The sequence below is a fragment of the Balaenoptera borealis genome, assembly GCF_965194805.1.
Source record: "Balaenoptera borealis genome assembly, chromosome: 13".
Lineage (NCBI taxonomy): Eukaryota > Metazoa > Chordata > Mammalia > Artiodactyla > Balaenopteridae > Balaenoptera > Balaenoptera borealis.
In genome coordinates, this window is record NC_138870.1 from 18056930 (window position 1) to 18071977 (window position 15048).

The 15048-nt window shown below is 36.2% G+C and overlaps 1 protein-coding gene across 1 annotated transcript in view; it reads left to right on the forward strand.

The window, feature by feature from the left end:
* Window positions 1-14209, forward strand: part of LOC309609876 (solute carrier organic anion transporter family member 1B3-like) — a 70876-nt gene extending 56667 nt beyond the window's left edge. Inside the window, exons 12-15 of the mRNA XM_082351979.1 lie at window positions 1832-2016; window positions 7252-7316; window positions 11305-11422; window positions 12483-14209. Of these exons, the coding sequence (XP_082208105.1) occupies window positions 1832-2016; window positions 7252-7316; window positions 11305-11422; window positions 12483-12678 (564 nt within the window). The 3' untranslated portion in view covers window positions 12679-14209. The remainder of the gene's footprint in view (window positions 1-1831; window positions 2017-7251; window positions 7317-11304; window positions 11423-12482) is intronic.
* The last annotated feature ends 839 nt before the right edge of the window (window positions 14210-15048 follow it).

Sequence of the window (15048 nt, forward strand, 5' to 3'; positions counted from 1 at the left end):
GAAGTACTTTACCCTTCAGATGCTAGGGGAAAATCCTGAGCCAACCCTTTGTTAATCTAGGTGCCTTTCCAGGACAACCATCTATATGCAATCTTGCATATAGATTCTGGAGAGTTTATCTTGAGGCTCAATACCCTTTTGACTTTTCAAGAAATTAATCAAGGCTTCATGCTCACTTGACTGTCCAATTTTTGGCTTCCAATTTTGATTTTTTTCAAGGTTGGCACTTCTCCTACACAGGATAACTTAATATTCTGCTTACCTATTGCTAAAATCTCCCATAGAAGTGCCACTGTCTTCTTCACTCAAAATATCCCCTTCCATGCAAATTATGAGTTCTCCCCAATCCCCCAAGTAACTTCCAATAGCTGGGCATCAGATATGGTGTTCTCTATTCTACTTCCAATCCACTGAATATCTCACAAAGTTGGGGACCCATTTCCTGGGCTCTTTTCCTATCACCAATATTAGCAATATTATCAGCTATGATCATTGCTCTCTACCACAACCTCCTGTCTTTGATTTTCAAACTTTACCACTATTTTCTTGCCCATAGTCCTACTAACTGCATTAATGAAGGTCACTGAGAACTTTGAAGAACCTAGATTCTTTGAAGCTGCGTCATAAATTTGCACAAAAATGGCCCAAAGACTATACTTAAAAACCCATATCTCATATGCATGGCTATAGTGCCTTTCATTGAGAGTGCCCCATTCAACCTATGGTCCCACCTTGTCCACGAGTGAAGGGCTGGAAGAGACATGACGTTAGAATCCTAAAGAGAGCTCTGTCTACTATGGAGACATCATCTTCTTAATACTTTACCATTTAGGGACCACTGCGGAGTTCTTTTACCAAATTCTTAGTAATAAGTCATCCCTTCTTAATCACTCAAAATAATGCCCTTTGTACTTAAGTTTGGTTTTATTGGCTGATAGGGTTGCTACATAAAGAATTTCTCCATACAATTCTTAGTAAAAAAAAAAGTAAAGCTTGGTCATCAGATAAGTATGAATTCAAATTCTTCCCCAGTTCCTCCTTCAGTAATTGGTCTTTAGCATTAATGGGTTCAAACTTCCCTTAAACCTTAGTTTAGCCTAGACTCAGAACAGAATTTATTAAAGCCATCTAGCTACATAAATTTCCTGCCAAATTAAATTTCTAAAATCATTTGTTCCTAAATTTTCTCTAGCTGTGTTCTAACCTTTAGGGTATTCTGTTGTGTTGAACCTCTCTGGTAATGGCATCATCTATCCTATAATCTGTCATTATGCAATCGGATGTTGTATTTGCTGGCCAAAGTGGAATTCTAGCATCCGTGCCTGGCCCATTTTGCCCTGGACTTTGCCCCCATTCGAATGGGTGGCTCTAGACCCAGGTTTGACCCCTCCAAATCGACTATATTTTCTGGATTCCCTAGGCAATCCTACCCAGGGAGTGTCACTAACACTCTGTAGAGATTGTTAAAGAGAGTAAGTAGGTGTGCTATAGAAAATAAAAGTGAGTGGTAGAGAAATATTTAAACATTTTATATTGATGAGAAAATAATTTACAGAGTTTCAGACATTACTTTTTTCTATTCTTTCCTAATTTTTAATTTAGGGATGTATGAAAAGTTAATAGTAAATTACATTATCTTGTCTAGAAAGGAATCCAGGAAACTATTTTGCCTTTCAATTCTTAAACAGCTGTATTGTTAGAATGTTTTCTTTAAAAACTGTAAATATTTTAGCTTAGAAGAGTGAGATGTCTTTAAATATAATAGAATATATTTATAGCCCAGTCATATTTTGTAAATATATTCTGTCATATTTCAAAAACTATTTTTCAGATGTTTCATAACTGTAGTTGTGTGGAAGTAAATGGTTTCCAGAGCAGAAATAACTCAATGAAGTTGGGTGAATGCCCCAAAAATGATCAATGTACAAGAAAATTTTACGTTTATATAGTAGTGCAAATATTTATCTTTTTTTCTTCTGCATTGGGAAGCACCTCAAATATCATGCTGGTTTTTAAGTGAGTATGACTTTTTAAAAGCAGTTTTACATATATTAGACTATAAACACACCTAATAATGTGCATATTTTTCCATAATATATTTGGAACCCAAATTCATATTTTGTTACATTTAAATTTTCTAAGAGTGCATTTTCTTAGGATTACTGTGATACTTCACTGCCATAATTAATAATAATTTTGCCTTGACCTTTGCCACTACAAAATCTAGATTCTGTACTTTCTCCTCTTAATGAGAATTTTAAGACAGAGACTGATCGACAACTGCCTCAATGTGAAAGAATCCCTGTTGTGATTCTAAAAGAACTTCTCATTTCGAGATGCCTTATACCCTGTTGGGCCTGTCAGAGTGAATCACCTATTGATTCCATGGAAGAAAAAAAATTGGGGAACCAGATCACATAATATAAACAGCCTGTGATATTCCAAACTTTTTAATCCTAGCTAAAAGAATGGCTTTTGACCTAGTCTCTCAAATACCCTCGTAGACAAAAGAAAAATGCATGAACAATATTCATTCTTTTCTTCACTGATTAGACAAATATTTAGACCACACTTGGTGAAGAATACTCCATGGTGAATAAAACAGATAAAGTACCTGTTCTCATACAGTTTAGAGTATAACAGGAAAGACCTATGTAAGACAAATAAACTTAAAAATAAACACGTAATTACAAACTGTCGTTAGTACTACTAAGAAAAAAAGAGTGCTATTAAAGGGAATAAAAAGGAAAAACAAATTTAGGATTGAGGTGAGGAGCTGTGAGGAAGAGGACTCAGAAAATACTTCTCAAAAAAAGTGACACAATCTAAAGGTCTAGAGGGTATGTTAAAGTTAGCAGTGAAGAACTTTACAGGGAGAGGGGTTATATGCCAATGTCTCAAGGCAGGAAAAAACTGATGTGTTTGAGGAGTGAACAGAAGCCAGTTGGTTGGAACATACTGAGTGAAACAGATGGCACAAGGTAAGACTGCAGGGTTAGGAAGGGAGTAGGTAATACAAGGCCTGTTGGTGAAGTTAATCTTTCAATCACCTAAAAGTGAAAGCATATAAAGACTTGCATTTAGGTATTAAAATATATATGTGTAAATATGGTGATCTGGCTTAACCTCTAGTTATACTTTTAAGACATAAGTAGTTAGCAACAGGTTCACGGTCAGCCAACAGCATGACATAGAAGGGAAAGAAAACAAATGTATTAATGTTTTTTAAAATAAGTATAAAGCTATAAACTGAGACTACAGTTGTTTAAATTCCACAGTGACCCTTAAAACTTGTCAAATTATTTATACTAATTTATTCCACAGATAAAACTCTACCTTAACATAAAATACTGTCTACTCAAAAGGAGAAGCTTTCCATATTTGCCAAATTACAGATTAATTAAATTACAGGAAGTTGTCTCAAAACTCCAAATTAGCTTGCATCTCAAAAAGTCTTGGCTTCTTAATTTAAATTTTTTTACGAGGAGAACGAGAATGTTAGAGATAACTGTTACAACATTGATGATAATTTTATCTTAATAAGAAAGTGATAAGATCAACATTACCATTTATCAAAAACATTTATTGATTTCTCACCAACCTTTGATTTTATTGAAAGAGAACTTTTGTGAGGTAGACTGTGGAATAAAAATATAAATTTCAGTCTATTAATGATTTCCCGATGCTTACATCATAAGGCTATTATTAAAACTAGACTAAGCAGGAGTGTTGATATTTACACATTCAGTATATATGTTAGGCATGGTTCTAGGGGCCAAGGATGGAACTCTGAACACAAGTGTTAAGGGCCCTCCTTCTATTAGATTTCAGTGGGGGTGAGGGATGGGAAAGTGGATGGGTGTAGGAGAAGAAACAATAAATAAATAAGCATGTAAATACGTAAAAAAAAAAGTGTTAAGCATTAGGAAGAAAAAATCAGAGTAAAAATATAGAAAAGGTAATAAAATTTTAATGCTTGGAAATACAGGTGACAGGAATGAGGAAGGAATTCTTTGTACTATTCTTACAACTTTTCTGTAAGAATAATTAATTTCAAAAACTTTTTTCAAAATAATTTCAAAAACATTTTTTTACAACACTGTTTTAAAGAGATGGTAGTTTCAGACTGTTCCCTCCCAAGAATTTGAAAGCTCAACCAACCCTGTGAATCTTTAAAAATTGGACAGGAGTTATAGAAGACGACTCATCATAAGAGCCCGTTTCCTCTTAGTAAAAGCTACCCTCCCTGCAAGAATAGTTAAGTTGTGAAGAAATCCACATATTATAGAATAATTGAGGCTAAAGCTTGTCAAAGCTTGTCGGATGTGCATGATAAACATCCTACTTCACTTCTACAAAGTGTGGTTAGTCTACCAAGTGCTTTTCTGGGGCTTTTATTCAATCACCTGTCTGAGCCTTTGAAAGAGATGGATCACCAAACTAGACCACAACATTCCATGAGCATCTGAACCTCCAGCCTCACCAGGTCAAGGGCCTGCATCTCCAGTAAAATGCAATTAGCTAATCACCATGCATCCAAAAAAATTAAACATTAAGAAGCCTAACAGCCAAGTCTTTAGTACATTGCTCAGGACCTCGACAGAGCCCTCCATCACTAACTTCTGGTGAGGAAGGAGGCGCACTTCATCTTCATTAACTAGGGTTTTAATTACCCTCTGTCTCTGTAAATTGCGATGGCAGGGTCTGCTTTAGGATCCCCATTCCACTGTCACAACCTGACTTGATGTGCTCCTAGTGTGGGAAAGGGGAGACCATAGATGAGAATAACCTGATGAGGAAAAAAAAAAGGAAAAAAGAAAAGCAAAGAAAGAAGAGGGGGTGGAGAAGCAGTACTAATTCAGATACCTTCCATTGGAAGTCATTTGATGAGACCTGAATAAAGATTGAGGGTACAAATCATGCAGAAATGAACAGGTGAAGAGCAATCCAGGGAAGGTAGCAGTGGAGGTAAAAGTCCTGAGGTGGAACATACTTGACATGTACAAGATCAGGAGGACTGTATGAAGAAGAAAGAGGTAACAAGTACAATGAGAGAGCAAGCACGGTCCAGATAACACAGACCCTGTGGATCACAGTAAAGACTTTGGAGTTTACTCTCATTGTATTAAGAAGCCAGCAGAGAGATTTGAGCAGTAGAATTATACAACTATCTTATCCAATTAGAAGATCACTCTGGCTGTTGTGTGGAAAATATGTCTTTGGGAGGCAAGAACAGAATCAGGGAAAACAGAAGGCTATGATAGGAGGTGCTTTTTGTGGAGAATCCATCCTGAGAAATGTTGATCAAAATACAGAGCTGATCAATATCAGATTGAGGTAGGACTCATGCTGCAGTGACCAATATTTTACATGATAAAAATGTGTGTGTGTGTGTGTGTGTGTGTGTGTTGAGAGTGTGCATGTAAGTATGAGCGTGAGGGTCTGTAAGTGTGCATGCATGTGAATGTAGGAGTGTGTGTGATTGTCATTGTATATGTGTGTATATGTGTGTATGTATGTATGTGTGTTGTGTGTCATTATATCACATAAGTCTATCATTTCCACTGAGTTGTCTAAGATTTCAAGTTCCCTTTCAGGAAGATATTATCACTATCCCCAAGTCCACTCAATTCTCCTACACACTAGCCCTCTCCCTGGGTAAAAATACAAGTTGATAACAAACACCTCAATTTTGCCTCTATTGCATCTGGCTTGTAAGCCAAATGCATCCTTTAAAAAATCAACTGCAATGAAAAGTGACACTTCAGGCACTTGTCACAGAGAATTCAACCAGGAACAAACTGCATTCTCTCTCGTCCCAAAAGCCCTTGTAAGAAATCTGATATTTGAGAGAGACAGCTAACTGGACTAGTTAACTGTCATGGCTGATTCCCTCATGACAATTTCCTCAGGGAAGAAACCACCTCTTTGAATAACATGACCTCATCTACTTACTGGCATGGCTTCACTGCCCTCAAGGATAGTGTTTTGTGTCCTCAGCTCGGCTAGTGCAAGTGTCCCTGTCTTTTGCAAAAGCAGAGAAAAAACCCTTTCCATTCATTTTCTCTCTTAATACATAACTCTGCTGTGTTTAATTTTTATTATGCTATGTTTAATTTAATTTTTTATCCTGTTTACTTTTATAAGCTTTCTTGAATACTTTTGAGAATCTCACTCAAGGGTAGCTCTCCTACAAGGGTTAAGGGGCAATTTTGTGTAAAGAAAATTGAGGTTTAGCAGGCTAGCTTATTACATTGTACCCTCACAACACACAAGATAAGACTACTTAGCAGATAAGGAAACTGAGGCTAAGAGAGGTTGAATGACTTATCTAAGGCATTTAGTTCCTATGAAACATGACTTATCTCTTTATATCAATAACAAAGACTAGCATAGAGTCTCCTAGGAGGCACATGGCAAATCTTTGTTGAATGACTAAATTTATTTATCTCTGAACACATACAGTCATTCAAGAAAAAAAATAAACCTTCGTATCAGTTAATTCAATATTTCGGTAAAAACAGAACTTCTGAGCCTCAGTCACCCTCCCCCATCTTGCCACTGCAGTCAGGTAATTTATTTTGCTTGATATGTATTAGGTTATTACAGAGTTGGTTGTATCATCAGCTCATTGAACATAGAAATATGGAATTGTGGAAATAACTTTCTAAATGCAAAAGTGAGTTAAATTTTAAGAGAGGATACAAGTGTATTTGCTACCTTTAAAATGACATTTAAATACACTAGACAGTAGAATACAGATACCTTTTTTGACCTTCCTGGTTATATTATGTAGTTTATGAATCATATTAGTCAACTTTTCTGTTAACAGCAATGATAGAAATAAAGTAGTAAAAAGAGTTCTGCTCAGACCAAGACCTACATAAAAGTATTTGCTCTCTCATATGGCAGGTGTCAACTAAACAGATCACACGAAATCACTGTCTTCATAGATATCATAAAGTCTATTCCAACCACTATCTCAGGATTTCCTAAGGATCAAATGGGGAAATGTTTGTAAAACTGTCTTGAAATTGTAACACATTGAATAAGTAAAGAAATAAGAACTGTTAATATCATTCAGATGTTTGCCTTCTAAGACAACTGAAAATATAACTTTAAATAATATCCGCTCTTCACTTGAGGATTTTCATTAGATCATGAAGAGCAACACTGAGAAATCCTTTAATATTTAGCTCAATCTGGTATTTTAGAGATGCTTAATGTTGCTTTGCGTTTATCTTATTTCAGAAATGTTGAACCTGAACTGAAATCACTTGCCATGGGTTTCCATTCACTAACTATTCGAACACTAGGTATGATAAATACGTAGATGATAAATTCCAGGTATAAATTTTCATGTCAAAGCTCAAAGACTGAATGTAATTGATTTCCAATTATCAGAAAGTTTCTTTAAATAGGTATAAGTAAAATATCATTTTTATGTTTGTGGTAAATGAAAAATAATGAGATAAAGGAGAACTAAATGACCTAAAAGAGAATTTCGTTGTCAGTTCTATTTAGAATCAATCTGTAAGAACAAGGCGTCATCATATTTGTATTATATCCTTTCTAAAACAAAGATCAGTGGTCTCCAAGAATTTAATTTAAGACTTAGGAATATTTCTTCCCATATGCAGAGTGCAGGACCTTCCTTCTATGCTGAGGTGGGTAATGCCCAAAACAGCTCAGGAGGCCTGGGAGATTGTGTAAAACAACAGATGAGGACTTTCACAGTCCCTCAGACTAGTTCTCTAAGGCTGGGGCAGATAACCTTTAATAGAAATTTAAAATGCAAAAGGGAATGGGTGTTACTGAACTCAGGTTTGGCTGTTCCCTGTTCAAAAGCCAATATTTGAGAGGCAAGTGTTGGTAGAAAGGAAAGTTGCTTTAATCAGAAAAGCCAGCAATCTAGGGAGAAGGCAGACTCATCCCAAAACCATCTCTGAAGATTCTGCTCAGCCATGATAATTTTTAAAGGGAAAAAGGGGAAATAATCTCAGTTAATTATTAAGGTAGGAGGTCAGATTCATCATTTTTTCACTTCATGCAGACCTGCTGACTACTCCTGATCTTCCTTTGGATGCTATCTTGCCCATGTGGTCTGCTTGCAAGTTTGCTAAGGGGGCACTGGGGATAGAGAGTCAATCATTTTTTAATTACTTAATTCTTCATTCCTACTTCTTTTAATCTAGGAAAAGAATCAACAGGTTAGGCAAGGCATGGTGTGCATTAAGTAGAGCACAAGTCAGGAGTTAGGTTAAATGTTACCTAGTGATCTGATTTTTATAATTAAGGTTTAAGGGGAACAGAAATAGACAAACAGAAAAGGAGCAAAAGAGCTGCTTGGCAGACATCATTCCATTCCATGGGATTAGGGATGAAAGTCCATCTTCTGTAATTTCATGCCGACATAGGGCACTGTATTCTTAAAGTGGAAGATGTCGACATGGATCTGAAGTATCTTTTTGCTGATAATTTTAGTTGCCCACTTACATATACAGGCAGAGTAAACTACAATTATTTTGATGCCCACAAAATATAGATTATCATGAGCAATAATGTTAATCCCATTATCTGAAGCCAGTTCTTAGAATTGTGCTAGCCATAGATGGAGCAGCTTATGGCATGGCTATAGTCTGGTCATTAGGCGGTTAGCTTTTTTTCTTTGGTGGCAGTTATAGTATCTGTAAAACAAATCAGGGATGTACATCAGACACTGGAAAGATTCTGTGACTCTGTTGTCCTAATCATTTACTGCTTGAGCTTGCTCTTTTGTGACTCAGGAAGGCCTGGGAGATTTCATCTTTTCTACAAACAAGAGGCAGGGGACATGGAGGGACCTTTGTACTTGCAGAGGCCCACAGGGTTCTGCTTGGTTTCATGGGAACTAAAATTCTAGAACTGAGCATCTTGGAATGGGGAGTGCTCTGAATGAAAGAAAGCTCAGGAAGTTGTGCTTTTTTTGTTGTTGCTGTCAAATAGTAATACTATAGAATCTAGAGGCTAAAGGCCTATTTCTAAATATTCAGATGAGGTGATTAGTACAAGATTTAGAAAATTATCCTTTTCCCCTTGTTGCCATTTGCCATTCATACCATACAGTTTCCTGTTGTTAGCTTAACAACTTCTAACCTAACCCCTGTGATACCTCTTTTTAAGACCTGTTAACATCATATGCTTATTCCTGGGAAGTAGGAAAAGGACATGATTGCTCTAGGAACTAGGGTAGGCAACTGATCATGGCATGGAGGCAACCACTGATGGCTGAAAGAAAAGGAAATGGGAGGGCGTCAACCCTTGGGACTCTTGCAAGCAAAAGAAAGAAGCATAACTATAGCCAAATTACAATGGAGCAGTTGTCCAAGAAGTATATTTGGGAGAAAATCACAGATCCTCAAAGGTAAAAGGAGAAAATATAAAAGGTATGGGTGAGAAGGAGAAGATGGAGGTACTGCAGCATGATAAGGGCTGTGAGTGAGCTACAAAGTGCTAAGAGTTCTAAAGAGGATAGTTATTTCCAGCTGGCAGGAATAGTGCAAACTTTATGCAAGAGGATCATATAGTTGCAATCATACAGTAAGTAGTTTTTCAGACTGCCTTCTTTCAGTTAGCTATGGGCATTAAAGTTTCTACCTTGTCTTTTGTAGTTCTCTGTCCAATCCTGGCAGTTCCTCTAGATCCAATGGAGATGCCTCACTCCTAGAATCTAAGCCATAGAAGTTAGCAGATAGAAAGAGAATTTGGGGAGCCAGTACTCCTTCTGATATGCTGAAATGAGATTGAGAATAGAAGAAGGTCCTCTAGAGACGTAAAATAGAAAAAAAGGAATTCTGCTATTCTGATTGTGAGCATCCTATTTTGATACGTCCAGTATGTGGCCCAATGGAATCTAACTCTTCTAGGGGAAAAATACACACTGAGGACCAAATGTCCAGTCACAAACAACTGTCTGAATACAATGTAAATTGTAGAAGGTATATTAAACTGAAATATGTATTTGGAAAACAAGTTATCTGAAGTTTTAAAATTTCAATAATATAAGACCAAGTTTGTTACCTGAAACATTTAATTCATTAAGTTTGATCAAACCAGTGCTATTTTTATATAAGAAAAATAAATTGTTGGCACATATTTTTCATTTTTCAAAGGAATGGCTTAGATTTGTAGAAACCTGTGAATTCCTAATCCAGTTTCTCTGTACCAGTTTTCCTCAGATATATTCATCTCAGACACCAGTTCCTTGACATTCTAACATTTCTCACTCTCAGAAAATTGAGACTGATTAAAAGTAAATGGAATTGGCAAAACTGTAAACTATGAACCATTATCATTTTTATGTAACAAAATAAAACTTGAAAATTAGCATATCTCTAAAATTTGGTCAAGTTACCAATGCTTAGAACTAGGAGTCAATGTCAGAGTTTATTAAAATAACAGTAAAAGCAGATGGGCACTTCTGCTCTAAGACAACATGTGTGTTCCTGAAAATCCTCAAATTCTACAAAATCATACACTACAAATAAACACTGGGTTAGGTACAGGCCACTGGAGAGACCTAGGCATCATTATGATCAGAACATCAACAGAAGCAAAATTCAGCACCACAGGCCCTTGGACAGCCCAGGCTGCTTCAGGAGGTATTAATAATGAACACAATCAATGGAGAGAAAATGTTTCAAGACTCCAAGAAGGTGGGAGTGGAGCCCTGAGGCAAAAAAAAAAAAAAAAAAAAAAAAGCACAGCCTACCAGGAGCCTAGCACTCAGTGAAGCTGGGCCTGTGCTTCTCTGAGGGGGAGGTCCTAGTGTTGGCATTCACCTTTTAATTTACTTAAAAATCGAGTTGAAAAATCTCTTGCCTTTGCAGCAATTGAGCTGAGAGATTTTCCCTTTCCCTGTGAAGTTATAACTCTACTCCTGCTATTCTAGCTGTCCTTGCCTAAGAAAAATTACATATGAACCAATATAACTTCTATGTTTTACTGACAACATTCTCCTTTTTACCAACCAGGCTTAAGTTAATTGGCATTATACAAAGAACAATGTACAGGCATATAATCTTCCTTCTTCCCTATGTGTGTTGGCATGGTGAGGGTAGATAAAAGATATCTATGCTATTGTATGTGATTTGAGCTTCGGAGATTCCTCATAATCTTGATTCTTGAGTAGAGTTAGACCAAATCAATGGACAAGTCCTCCAAAATTTTTAATTTCTACATAATCCAAAATGTATCAGTGTGGAATATCACTGTTTCCTTTGAAACATGTTCCTTGGGTTGACATCTTCTCATCTCATGTTTCAGGAGGAATTCCAGCTCCTATATATTTTGGGGCTCTGATTGATAGAGCTTGTATGAAGTGGTCTGTCAACAACTATGGGAAGCAAGGGTCTTGTCGGATATACAATTCCACATTATATGGGTAAGTTGTCATAAATACATTTCATTAATTGATTTTTTCCTTTGACTATGTTAATTACTAAAGAATGAGATATTTTCAGTGTAATAATAATATTAGGAATTATAGCTACCATTTAAAAAACTTTGTAAACAACTCAAAGTTATAGAATTAATTCCATTCAGTTAAACCTAATAATTGTTCAAAGTATCTTTTGCATAAAGCTTCTCAACATTTAGTTAATAATGTTATGAGGTGAGTGCTTCCCAACCTACCAGGTCAGTGGTCATCAATCTTTCCTGCTCATTATAATCACCTGAGGAGCTTTAAAAAATATTAATTTCTTTTTTCTTTCTTTTTTTTTTTTTTGGCTGTGCCATGCAGCTTGCAGGATCTTAGTTCCCCAACCAGGGATTGAACCCACACCCTTAGCAGTAAAAGCATGGAGTCCTAACCACTGGACCACCAGGGAATTCCCAAAAATTGCTAATTTCTATTTTGAAGTACTTATTTCAATTTTGATGTAATTGGTCAGGGGATGTGGCCTGGGGAATGGGAGTTTTAAGATCTCCTTAGGTGATTCTAATGTTCAATCAAAGTTGAGAATCCCTGGAATAGACCACGTGTACTAGGTAATTGTATGTGACTTTGTGAAAAATTTTCAGTAGACCACAGGGCAGGGCTTCGTAGACAGCAAGCCTATAAGGTAAACATTGGCTCCTGGTTCAATATAAATGGATTCAATCTGATTATCTCACAGGCAGTTCATTTCCTTTATAATCTGTTCTCATTACACATGAACTAACCTGTCTCTGAGAAAGTTGAACATTCCAAATATACGTTATTTTACGGATAGCACTTGCGCAGATCATGAACCATCCTTAGTTTCTGTGGGTTAATAGTCCTTTAAAAATAATCACAAACTTCTTATGCTCCAATCAAAAGAATCACTGAAATTGCTACTTCAATATTTTTATGTAAGATTTCAAACATTTTTTTAAAGCCTTCTGCATACTGAAGAACAACACTGTAAAGTGTTTTACCCAATTCCAAGTAAAAACTGACTTTTTTTCTCTTTTCACAGAAATACTTTCTTTGGCTTGACTACAAGCTTAAAACTCCCAGCCCTTGTTTTATATGTTGTATTAATTTCTGTTATGAAGAAAAAATATCAAGGAAAAGATATCAAGGCATCAGAAAATGAAAGAAAATCCGTGAACGAAGCGAACTTAGAACCGTTAAGTAGTGATGCCGGAGTGGACCGTGAAACACATATTTAAGGGGAGAAAAAAATTCTTCTGCCGCTGTGTTTTCAACTAACATTGTATTAATTGAGTAGGATGTTATTTTTGAGCAGTTCCTGGTCCTTTCACTGACAATTTTCACATTCTATACTAATGATGGAACAATGAATCACCTATGAATTTATGACAATGGAACAAACTATAAATGGGAAAAAAATGGGAGTACTCACTCACTGTTAAGGTGTGGCTATGCATTTGTGGTTAAGATTAGAATATATGATCCATACAAATTTAAAGTGAAAGGTATGGTTAATATGTAATAGAAGAAAAAGTATTTGCTCAGGTAATTGTAATGCAATAAAACCAGTGACTAGAAAATAGGTAGAGGTGAAAAAGGAAGAGAGAAATTAATAGTCTAAATAAGAAGAAAAGCTTAATACCTTTCTTTTTAAAACAAGAACCAAAACCAATTCGGACCATGTTACTCAAGCCTAAAGTCTAGTATGATGGAGAGCTTATGCTGTCATGACATCTGTCATTCATGTATTAAGTCATATATTTCCCAGACCTTATTAATTTCTAATTTGACTATCAGCACTTGATACATCTTCCAACCTCTCATTAAAATACTGCTGAAGAAATAGAACTAATCGAAAATTTCCAAGCTGCAATTGTCAGACAACATATTACAGAATGTGTTAAGTTTCTTTCAAGCCCATGGAAATGGATTAAGAAACGCTGACATTAACTTGAGAAAGCAAAGCCCATTTAAAAGATGTCTTCATTTTGTTTGCCTGCTCTCTGGCAGAAATGGAGTCTGCACCAAATTTACCAACTGTCTCTCAATTGCATGGCTTTTTGTGTGTTTGTGTTTGGTGCACAGAGATCTTTCACACCCTCACAAGTAGGACAAGAAGTAGAGTGAATGAGAACAAATATTTGAATACTGAATTCGCTAGTGATGGCAGCTTTATTATAGTGAATGCTAGAAGTTGTAGTTTTTATTCTGAATAGCAAAAAAAAAAAAAAAAAAAAAAAAAATGCGGGTCATCAGAATCACCTGTGAAACATTCTTTAAAAAGAAACCACAATCATACACCCACATGAGATTCTGATTCAAAACATTTGTGATACAGCCAGGACATCGCCTTTAAAAAAAAAAAATTCACATAGAGCCCTTGATAAAGAGATACAAAAAACAAGCCACGTGACAGGAGAAGATGTTCCTGAGTATACCAAAGTCACACAACATGAATGCTTGCTAGAATCTCGGAATTACACGGAATATATATTAACCTATTCTCAAACAGTAAACCTGAGAAAAGATTCATTAATCACAAAAGCAGAAATTTGAAAAATCACCCACAGCTGGTTACTATGTGACAGGTCTGATGGGATCTTGTATCATTAAAAAAAGAGACAGAAAATTACAGAGTTGTGTTTTAAAACATTGCAAAGAAAATAAAGGCACTATCTTGAATATTTATTTCTTTACCAATTATCGAATGTCAAAAATCTGACAGGTAAAATGAAATATAACAGTAAACAAAAACAAAGAATTACACTATTTCATGGAGCTTACACTTTTTTTTTTAAACATCTTTATTGCAGTATGATTGCTTTACAATGGTGTGTTAGTTTCTGTTTTATAACAAAGGGAATCAATTATACATATACGTATGTCCCCATATCTCTTCCCTCTTGCATCTCCCTCCCTCCCACCCTCCTTATCCCACCCCTCTAGACGGTCACAAAGCACTGAGCTGATCTCCCTGTGCTATGCGGCTGCTTCCCACTAGCTATCTATTTTACGTTTGGTAGTGTATATATGTCCATGCCACTCTCTCACTTTGTCCCAGCTTACCCTTCCCCCTCCCCCTATCCTCAAGTCCATTCTCTAGTAGGTCTGTGTCTTTATTCCCGTCTTACCCCTAGGTTCTTCAGGACCTTTTTTTTTTAGATTCCATATATATGTGTTAGCATACAGCATTTGTTTTTCTCTTTCTGACTTACTTCACTCTGTATGACAGACTCTAGGTCCATCAACCTCACTACAAATAACTCAATTTCATTTCTTTTTATGGCTGAGTAATATTCCATTGTACATATGTGCCACATCTTCTTTATCCATTCATCTGTTGATGGACACTTAGGTTGCTTCCATGTCCTGGTTATTGTAAATAGAGCTGCAATGAACATTGTGGTACATGACTCTTTTTGAATTATGGTTTTCTCAGGGTATATGCCCAGTAGTGGGATTGCTGGGTCATATGGTAGTTCTATTTTTAGTTTTTTGAGGAACCTCCATACTGTTCTCCATAGTGGCTGTATCAATTTACATTCCCACCAACAGTGCAAGAGGGTTCCCTTTCCTCCACCCTCTCCAGCATATATACGGGTCTTGTT